Source organism: Bipolaris oryzae (genome assembly GCF_000523455.1).
Source record: "Bipolaris oryzae ATCC 44560 unplaced genomic scaffold scaffold_163, whole genome shotgun sequence".
Classification (NCBI taxonomy): Eukaryota; Fungi; Ascomycota; class Dothideomycetes; order Pleosporales; family Pleosporaceae; genus Bipolaris; species Bipolaris oryzae.
The window spans coordinates 50,684-60,259 of NW_006911439.1; the positions used below are offsets into that span (position 1 = coordinate 50,684).

Here is a 9,576-nt window from a genome sequence, read left to right on the forward strand (position 1 = left end):
GTGAGCAGACATTGTGAAACATTGACCGTACCTCACATCATGTATATTGAATGAAACATAGTATTCCGAGTTTTTGTTAACATAGGCATAGAAAAGTTGGGGCGTTGTGCATAAATATCGCGAGGGCAGTATATACACAACATCCAGTCCTGGATTCACTACGTTGGATTGGGAAACTATAAGACTTTCATCTCCCATTTCTTCGAATGCATGCACTAACAATTTGCATCATCAATACATCAGAGACTCACAAAATTAATCAAATAAGTACAACAATCTATAAGCATCCGCCATGTCAGCTAAAAATCCTTGCCGAGATATGGTTGTGTTCGAGATCGAGAGGGGCATAGATGGCCTGTCGATGAATTCTCAAAATAGTAGTCGACATGATAGCTTTCAAGAAGAAGATGTTCTCCCAGACTTCTTCGCAGAAGGTAACATCTACAAACCGGACGGGGAATACTACCACGACGGCGAGAAAATCGCCAAACTCAAGGCTAAAATTATGCAGCTATTGGCAGATCTTTTCTCGCCCAAAGAGACTGAGCGACCTATCATTAGACGTCTCGGTCAAGGTTCATACAACATGGTCGTTGGGGTATCTGTAACTCCCAAGATCCATGCACAGAATAGCGAATCAAGCTATAGTGCTAGAGTAACGCGGCTGCTTGGTTCGCCGCCCAAGTCGCAGACCTTCGCACTGAGAATCCCAGTAGAACCATGGTTCGACGTGAACGGCGGATCAGGAAGCCTCATCAGGAGCGATATAAACCAGGATGTTGCGACTTTGCATGTTCTAGGCCAGCGCCTTCCAGTACCCATCCCTACAATCAAAGAGTTCGACGTCACGGAGATCAATGCCCTTCGTCGCCCGTACATGCTGCAGAACTTTATACCAGGTGAAAGCCTTCTGAAGCTTTGGAATGAAATGAACCTCGACCAAAAGGCGTCGGCGGTTCGGCAATTGACTAGAATCGTAGAGACAATTGCTTCCATCACCTCGCCAGCAGCTGGTCAGATTTCCTTCGACAACATCACTTCGCCAAGCTCAGAGATCAAGCTGGACCAAATTCTCATCCCCACTGCGGACCAGGCGCGTTATCGACCCAATCTAAATCTCATCGAAAAGCGTGAGGCGCCACACCAGACGCCATGCCAATTCCTAATCGACTGCTGCAATCGCTGGATGAGGTACGAGACGTCGATCGGCAAACCCGACAACTTCAAGGATACCCTCTGGTACAGCATCATCGAAATCATCCACGTACTCGACGACATGGGCTGGCTCGGCGACCGCTTCCACCTCATGCACGGCGACCTTTTCGCACGCAATGTCATGGTGGAAGTCAATAGCCGCACATCCGTCAAGATCACCGGCATCGTCGATTGGGACATGGCTTGCTTCGTGCCTAAGATTATCGCACTACGAAGCCCATTCTGGGCTTGGAAGGGCCCTGGCTGTGATGAGTCCGACGAGAATAGGGTGGCGAAACCACCTACTGATCAGTCCGGTAAGGCGCTGAAGACTGCGTTTCTGAGTACGGCTTCGCAGGAGTACGTCGATATGGCATTGGAGGATGAGGGTGTTATCGCGCGGAAGTTGTACAATGTGGTCACAGATGGGCTGTTGACGCCTAGACAGCGAGCAATGGCTGCGGGACTGATCCAGCATTGGAATGTCATTTGTCCTAAGGAGTATCCCTCCAGCGTTAGGAAGTTGAAGGCTGCGCTTTAAGAAAGGTAAGATTTCGTTTTTATTTATCAATACTTAGTAGTTTCTTACCCTTGAATAAATACCGTTCTAGACTTCGTTGTACAAAGAGAAATATTGTTCCTAGTTGTGAAGTTCAGTTCTTGGCGTGAAGCCAGCCTCGTGATCCTCGCCCCGCGGAGATTACTACTTACCTTCTGACGTGGCGCCCAATGGTCTCTTTTCATGCGGCCATCGTCACAGCGTGATCCTCCTTATACTTGTAGCATACATATGCTACCTTCGTCCATGAGATTCAAATGAGAGAAAGTAGATCAACCAATCAATGCGCTATAGATGATGGCAAAATCAGCCTTACTCCGCCACAAACGGGCAGTGCTTCTGCCTGAATCCGCCGTGCTGTTATGACAGTAGAAGCCTCAGAGATTAAATTTGACTGACCTTCATTTATATAGGTTGCTATGTTCTATAACATTCTGTGCATGCAATGATTCCTTGATCTACGCTCGTCTTCATCAACCTTTATTTATTCTATGTCATCACCGCTAGTAGAACTTCCATCACGACCAGAAAGAGTCGCGGTAGGGCCAACCGGGTTCCAACCTGTTCCAGACAATGAACCGAAGAAAGCAAAGAAAAGAAAACGGGAAGAGGTTATGCAGAAAGCTTCACCGAAGCCGTCCCAATTGTCTAAAAACCCTATCTTCGGTTACTTCTAGGAGGAAGCTGAGAAGAAAGACGGTGCAAGCTGTTCATTCTTGCTATGGGGCTCCGAAGACTCTGAAAGCTCCAAAACCTGGGCTGTAGACGTTTCAATTACTAACGATGAGCATGAGGATGAAATCTTCAAGGCATTAAAAAAGAGGTATCATAAAGAACTTGGCCTCTCACGAATCTTACATGTGTTCAAAAGATTCAAGAGACTTAAGCCCGTTACTGTATATTTTTACCGTCTTATACTGTGCCTACTTGTACTAAAATCAAATTCAGTTCCGGCTGATCTGCCGGGACTCAAAAAGGTTTCTGGCCTTCGTGCAACCTCTAGACCTAGACGAATCGCACAAGAGGTACTCCAAAACACAGGAAGAAGTGTTGAAATATATCAAATCGATAGCACCCTCGGACATCCCCGATGATCCTCCATATTACTGCTATCGCGAGAGCTCTGGGGAATACTATCACGTCGACTCTCATTGTCCAAACGGTGGTTCGGATGAGCCTGATGTTCCAGCCTGTCCTTTCCAAGAATTAGATTGGTCCAGAAACCAGATACGTTGAATTGAAACCGCGCCTTTCCTCTGCTGCTACTTCCAAAATCTAACCGGTGTAGAGTCTTAAAGTATACTTAGTGGCTCCACTCACTATCAATTTATCTATCGCTATCGGTAAGTATGAGATGAATATGCTTCAAGATCCGACTAACAACAATACTGCCAGGGACATCCATCTTCTGTACAATAAGTTCGAATATTAGAATAGATATCTAGAACTAGAGGGCTTGTACGTTGAGACTGCGTGGTGTCCTATAAAATCCCTGGTTGCATGTTTGGGTATCCTTTTCTCTTCGGTAGCAATCGGAAGAAGCTTTTTCTGGGGCAGTTGGGAGGTCATATTTGGCGCTGGAAGCTTCATCATTGCTCTGTTGATGTTAGTATTGACTATACTTAGTCGCTATGATGTCTGATAGGTAGAAAAAGCGAATGATGCATTAGTATGAGGCTTTTTGCTGTCAACGCATTTCCGTCGCAATACGATGATGTCTATCCCTCGCCAAATAGCCTGCCGAAGAATTTCCAAAAGGAAAATAAACCCGTTATTCCACAGAAGAAGCACTTAAATCGTGTCGCCAACCACGGAACGCTTACCTTGCTCTTCATCTCACTACAAAACTGAAGCGTGCTACTTCACTATGCTTGCAAACGTATGTCTTGGACCCGGAATAACACTAGTGTATTTGCTCGTGTGACATGGATGTAGCCGTTTTGATATGGTGATACGGATTTCCTGTCATGGAGTGATTGTCAAGTAGACACTTGCGGGAGGGGAACGAACACACCAAGGTAAGTAGCCGGCGTTTGACTCCCGAGCAAGCCTACAAGCTACAGCCATCTAGCGGCACGTCATAACGTCCCAAACTTGAGGCCGTTGAGGTGCGATACACCCCATATGCGTTGGTGAAACCCATGTGCCAGGACTAGACAGCCTTTGGGGCTTACAAGACTCCGTTCGATTGGTGCATCAAGCGAAGGTGTGGAGATTTGATCTAAAGACGTCTTTAACCCCATATTGACACCCCAACAACGAGGCTGCATACTATAATAAGATACTACCTGAAGTTCCTGCAGCCAAGACACAAAGTGAGCAGGGAATAGTCTGGTAGTTTCTTTGACCAAGTATCTGCATCAGGCATGGTGTTTCGGGTCCGATCAGGAGTCAGGCCTAGGCACGCCCTTGCTGTGCGGTGCTTTGTTTGCGCACGCACGCCGGCTGGCAGCAGCACTGCGTCTGTGCTGTGCTCATGAACTGCTGCAAACATGCTTGTGAGGCTTAGCCATGGCCACCATGGTATACTCATATCTCGTCGTTCTCGGCAGCATCGCTGTAACTTGACGATCTAGAGCCGCAAAGTTTAGCAATGGCCTCAATACTTTTACCTCGTGTGGGCGATTGCCCGGCAGGAGGTGTATTCTACGTGTGCAATGGGTTTCGTGGTTGCTGCACCATGGACCCTTGCATGCCGGGTAGTACTTGTCCAGCGGATAAGGACCTCACTCCAGGTCGATGCAAGTTGATGCGCTGTTGATTTGGTGGTTTCAGCTAACATTACATAGCTTCGAGTGACATCTCGAGGACCATCGCCAGCCCATCCAATACCATTGTCCCTTCAACTAAAACACCAACTCAATCTCCCTCAATGACTATAACTACGAGAACAGTATCACCAACTACGACGAGTCCATCATCTGAATCGAAATTTACTGTTAGTCTCGCGGAGCCACCATATCGAACAGTTACAGAAAAAGTGACAGGGACATCTACTGCAGCACCATCAATGCCAAGTCATGGACGCTCAACACCGGTAGCAGCGATTGTTGGTGCAGTCCTCGGTTCCGTTATTTTCTGCGCTCTCTTGCTAGCCATTTTCTTTTTCATCCGAAAACGTAAATTGACCAAGGTTTACAAAGCGCCAGCATATCCTTCCCCATGCGTTGGTGGTGACATGACACCACAGCTCTCGAGTAGGTTCTCACATGTCGCGATTTCAGATAGTATGGAATCTGACATAATTTCAGGCAAAGCATCATCACAGTTTCAAAAGATGGTAGCAGAGTTATACAGATCTGATACCATGGAAACAAGCGAACCCCCACAACTGGACAGTCGAGAGATATTGCCCCAATTTCACCGACGTGACTCGACGGGACGATTTGCAGAACTCCCAGCGGAGCCTCTCCCGTGGCCCGGTCACTCTGTAGATAGATAGGCGGATTTCTTATTGGGATTTTGTTGAATCATGAGGCGGATGCAATGATGTTGATTATGGACAAACTGCAGTGGAGAAGACAGAGGACACCCCGGAAACGCACTGTAATGACCTGTACAATAGATATGTAGCAAGAAGTGAAAACGGAAAGATCAGTATGATCACATGATCTCGTGGTAGTCATCTAAACAGCACACGTGCGTAGGTCGTCGGCTCGTTGGGTGAGATAGAACCCCTCATTCACCACTGCAGCCGCCTATACGTACATTATTACTATGCGAACAAAAAAACATCGTGGACACATTAGATGAGGAAAACTATATACCTAGAATAAATCGGACCGAAAAAGAAGATGCAAAAATGTGAAATTAGATGGAAGATACTGGGGCGTTCGCCGGGGTTGACAGAGTTGACGTGGTGCAAGGCCAATCATGGGATGATATTGCGGACCCCACTGACGTCACGCTTGGGCCGCTACGCTACTTCGCACGCGTGAAAGACGTTGCTGCAAATGGATCAGTCGCAGCAATCCTGAACTTGCGCCAACTTTTGCTCGTTTCGTTTTCAACAAAGAACTTGCCTCATCTAATTCTGATTCCATTGTCGCCATGTCTGAAGAAGGTGCTCCGTCTGCTGCTACCGCGGAAAAAGCAGCGCCGCCTTCAATACCCCGCTATTTCCGGAACGATGCACCGCTCGCGCGACGAGACCCTCACAAGCAGCTACTAGCGTCTTTGGACCGGCTGATCACCGACTACCCTCCACACCACATCCCCCCAGGCGGAGGCTTGTACTATGGTCCCATCTCGGTTGCCTTCCTCTTCTATGCCTTGCACGACCTCTACCCGGACTTGAAGCTGGATGGCTATCCTTTGAATACTTGGTCGGCAGCCTACATTGAACAGGCCCAGACTCATATCAAGGAATTTCCACCACCATCTCCTAAGAAATGCGGTGTCTCAAACGACATCATGTCGCTGCTTGCGCTGTACGCCATTACAGCAAAAGACCCAGACACTGTCAAGGAACTCTGTGATCACGCGGCAGTCATGCTTGAGGACGGCACTTCCAACGAGTGGCTCTATGGCCGCGCGGGTTATCTATACCTTCTCCGACTGGTCCGCAAGGCTTTTACCGACAACAAGGAAATCACCGAACTCATTGAGGACACTGCGGATGAGATTATCGAAAACATCATGGATAGTCCGCGTCCTTGGAAATGGCACGGCAAGGCGTACGTTGGTGCTGTTCATGGGGCCATTGGCATCATCACACAGATTGTCCTCACAGACCCTGCGTGGGCGCCCAAACTGGATGCCGAGCTAGGCGCCTTGCTGAGCTATCAGTACGAAAGTGGAAACTTTCCGTCATCGCTGCCGCCAGGGCGTGATAGGCTCGTACAAGTTTGCCATGGAGCGCCTGGTGTCGTTATCTCGCTTCTCTCAATCCGAAAGTATTTCCCTGGGCTTCGTGACCGGATTGACAGGGTTGTTGCCAAGGCTAGAGAATGTATCTGGGAACGAGGACTTTTGACAAAAGAGCCCTGTCTCTGCCACGGCATCACGGGAAATGCTCTTGCTTTGGAGGGCAAACAGTTCGAACACTTTATGACTTACACGACCGGCCATGAAATCAAGTCCATGGCCAAGGACGCCATGCTTGAAAAGTCTGATGATCCGTCAGCCCTATGGTGTGGCGAAGCTGGTCGTGCGTGGGCTTGGGCAGTCGCGGACAAGGACCTAGATAAGCGGCTGCTTGGTTACAACGATATTTAAGGCTGTGCCATGGTTGCACCGAAACTGCATTTGGTATGCTTTAACGAATTTTATGACCCCTATGTCAAATGAGACGACTCATTTTCTCATCACAGTATTCTCCTATTCAAAGCGTCTTTCCATGCGCTCATGTACGGGTAGACTCTTCTCTCGGCATCTCCTAGTTGTACGACGGACCTTTTGAGCATATTTTGCTGGAAATCCGATACCACACATATAGTATATCAGTTCTTTGCGTGTCGCACAGTCGTCAAGATGAAGCAATGGAAGCGAAGCAATGTTTCACCAGTTTAGGACAGCACGGTAATTGATAGTAAACGCTAGAGACTAAAGATAGTAGCTCTCATCATCGCATTTGATTGTTTCCATCTTGGGCACGTGTGTCCCATCAACCACGTCGCCGCAGCCAAATCATCCTGCTAGGCATATTTCCAAATACCTTGTACAACACTGACTTTAGCAGACTTGTCTCGTGACGCGCCGCTCATTTCCATCCTATGAGCCAGCAAATTTGCAGCCATGACAAATCGAGCAGAACATTAACCTCAAGTATTCGAGAAGATCAAATGACCGCCCTCATCCAACAACTAAAAAGGAATTAGTCCAAGTATCGGCAAGCCACCCGTACGTTACATGCTACACAGCTCTCCTGAAAAGAAAACCCCTTGTACCATGCTCGTACTCCCACACTCACGGGATCACACACCAAGAATGGACAAGTCCTTCACCTACGCAACAAGCACACCCACCATGCCAACGATACTACCCCTTTTCTAAACCTCTTCCATCGACGCCTCAGCGACCTTTTCGGTCGTTTCCAGTCGCAATCAGAAAAGCATACCCATGTACGTTTGCGCTTCCTCGCCCTTGTGTGCTTCGCTGATGGTTAGACATTGGCGCAATTGCGAAGACCAACGTCTTTCAGACTCAGGTGCGTGTCAATTCGTCACGTATAGACTTGGCATGGTGTTTACGCCACGTGCAGGCAATACCAAGGTAAGTGGAGTGACCCTTGCTTGGCAAGAAGCCGGTAGTAGTAGGAGTACGAGTAGGAGTAGCCAAGCCACATCAGCCATCTGTTTGCTTTCAACTTAGTGGCGGGACGGGTGGCTGATGGAGCATCTGCTTGATAGTAAGGGTGGTGTGGGCCACTTTAACGGATACCTATCTTGCCACGTTACTACTGGGCGATGTTGAGGGTGGTTATCCACGTCACAGATTGCGGTCACGGACTTGCCAAACTGTTGTCCATGTCCACGTTGAGTTAGTAGTAGTGCTGGCGTACTGGTTCCAGATATCCATGGATGAGGGTTTTGGGGTATGAATAGCTATGTACGCCCACTGACTTTATCTCCAGCTGATAACATACACAACGTCTACTGGTAATTTCTCGATTACAATGCGTGGATCCTCCATCTTAAGGCTTTCAATTTCTGTGCTTGTTTCGGGTACGGCGTGTGCGGCGCTGCAGGATGAGGGGACCTATGTGAGACGCCAGTCTGAGACGAATATAGTGACTGGTGCTACTTCACGGGATGATAATGGTAATGCGATTGGAATGTCGAAAGAAAGTGATTAATTGACTCGCTCTAGGAAATGTCTATATTCGCCGCGAGATCAGGGACCTGATGGATAATTACCCCGATCAATGGAGTCTGTACATGTTGGCATTGGATAGCCTTCATCGCGCTGATCAGAGCGATCCGTTTTCCTTCTATGGTCTGGCATGTAGGTATGAGACTTGTGATGTGTGGACCAGGACTGACTTGTTTTGGTAGCTATACACGGAAGACCGTATAAGACATGGGGGGATGCACCTGGGTTGCCTGAGAAGATTGGCAAGGTGGGCTACTGTCCACACGACAACGAGCTATTCTTGGGATGGCATAGGCCGTATCTTGCTTTGTTCGAGGTGAGATTCCTTCATTTTCAACTCTTGACAAGGTGTACCAACAGATATTTTGAGACAATAACTGATCCCATATAGCAAATCGTTTCCAACCATGTCTACGACATTGCTGCGAACGCCCCGGCAGATCAATCTCAACGCTACCTCACTGCCGCCCGTGAGTTCCGCATACCATACTGGGACTGGGCTCAAGGCACCAAGCTCGGCCCGGTCCCCGATGTCTTCTTATCCCCTACAATCACGATTACAGATACAAAGGGCTTGCCAGTAATCATGGACAACCCCTTGTTCTCATACAAGTTCCACCCACTACCCACTGGTTTCCACGGAAAAGTGCGTATATCATCTACCTACAAGTTCAAAAAAAAAATTAACAACACAGCAGTGGCGAAAAATGAACTCTACCATCCGCTGGCCATCTTCAGACGACCCCTTCTCACCTTCACGCCCTTGGCTCTTCTCTGAAGCCTTCAAAAGCCAATCCAACAATCTCATCGCCCAAGTCGGCGTCGCCTTCCGCTCAAGCACCTTCTCGCGCTTCTCGTCCGCCCTCGAAGACGCCCACGGCTGGGTCCACGGCGTCATTGGTGGGGGATATCTACGCGACTCGCCGTACTGGGGGCATATGTGGCCATTGGAATATTCAGCTTTTGAACCACTATTTATGTTGCATCACGCGTGCGTTCACCCTCCCCCC

The 9,576-nt window shown here is 48.4% G+C and overlaps 6 protein-coding genes across 6 annotated transcripts; all 6 read left to right on the plus strand.

The window, feature by feature from the left end:
* Positions 1-361: 361 nt before the first annotated feature.
* COCMIDRAFT_104906 (uncharacterized protein) lies at positions 362-1,735 on the plus strand (the record flags this gene model as incomplete). The annotated part of the gene is made up of 1 exon (XM_007693400.1): positions 362-1,735. One exon carries the CDS (start codon positions 362-364, stop codon positions 1,733-1,735), a length of 1,374 nt encoding a protein of 457 aa, XP_007691590.1.
* A 509-nt stretch (positions 1,736-2,244) lies between these two features.
* On the plus strand, positions 2,245-3,395 carry COCMIDRAFT_39991 (uncharacterized protein; the record flags this gene model as incomplete). Its single annotated transcript, XM_007693389.1, has 4 exons — positions 2,245-2,364; positions 2,431-2,649; positions 2,702-2,984; positions 3,199-3,395. The coding sequence occupies 4 exons, from the start codon at positions 2,245-2,247 to the stop codon at positions 3,393-3,395; spliced, it is 819 nt and encodes a 272-aa protein (XP_007691579.1).
* A 29-nt stretch (positions 3,396-3,424) lies between these two features.
* On the plus strand, positions 3,425-3,604 carry COCMIDRAFT_104944 (uncharacterized protein; the record flags this gene model as incomplete). Its single annotated transcript, XM_007693401.1, has 1 exon — positions 3,425-3,604. One exon carries the CDS (start codon positions 3,425-3,427, stop codon positions 3,602-3,604), a length of 180 nt encoding a protein of 59 aa, XP_007691591.1.
* A 1,021-nt stretch (positions 3,605-4,625) lies between these two features.
* COCMIDRAFT_29402 (uncharacterized protein) lies at positions 4,626-5,195 on the plus strand (the record flags this gene model as incomplete). Its single annotated transcript, XM_007693384.1, has 2 exons — positions 4,626-4,950; positions 5,005-5,195. The coding sequence occupies 2 exons, from the start codon at positions 4,626-4,628 to the stop codon at positions 5,193-5,195; spliced, it is 516 nt and encodes a 171-aa protein (XP_007691574.1).
* Positions 5,196-5,803: 608 nt separating this feature from the next.
* Positions 5,804-6,970, plus strand: COCMIDRAFT_104939 (uncharacterized protein; the record flags this gene model as incomplete). Its single annotated transcript, XM_007693402.1, has 1 exon — positions 5,804-6,970. One exon carries the CDS (start codon positions 5,804-5,806, stop codon positions 6,968-6,970), a length of 1,167 nt encoding a protein of 388 aa, XP_007691592.1.
* Positions 6,971-8,369: 1,399 nt separating this feature from the next.
* Positions 8,370-9,557, plus strand: COCMIDRAFT_29404 (uncharacterized protein; the record flags this gene model as incomplete). Its single annotated transcript, XM_007693385.1, has 5 exons — positions 8,370-8,514; positions 8,564-8,698; positions 8,749-8,882; positions 8,958-9,212; positions 9,265-9,557. Coding segments are annotated over 5 exons (962 nt in total), but the record flags the coding sequence as incomplete, so codon positions are not given.
* Between the last annotated feature and the right edge of the window lie 19 nt (positions 9,558-9,576).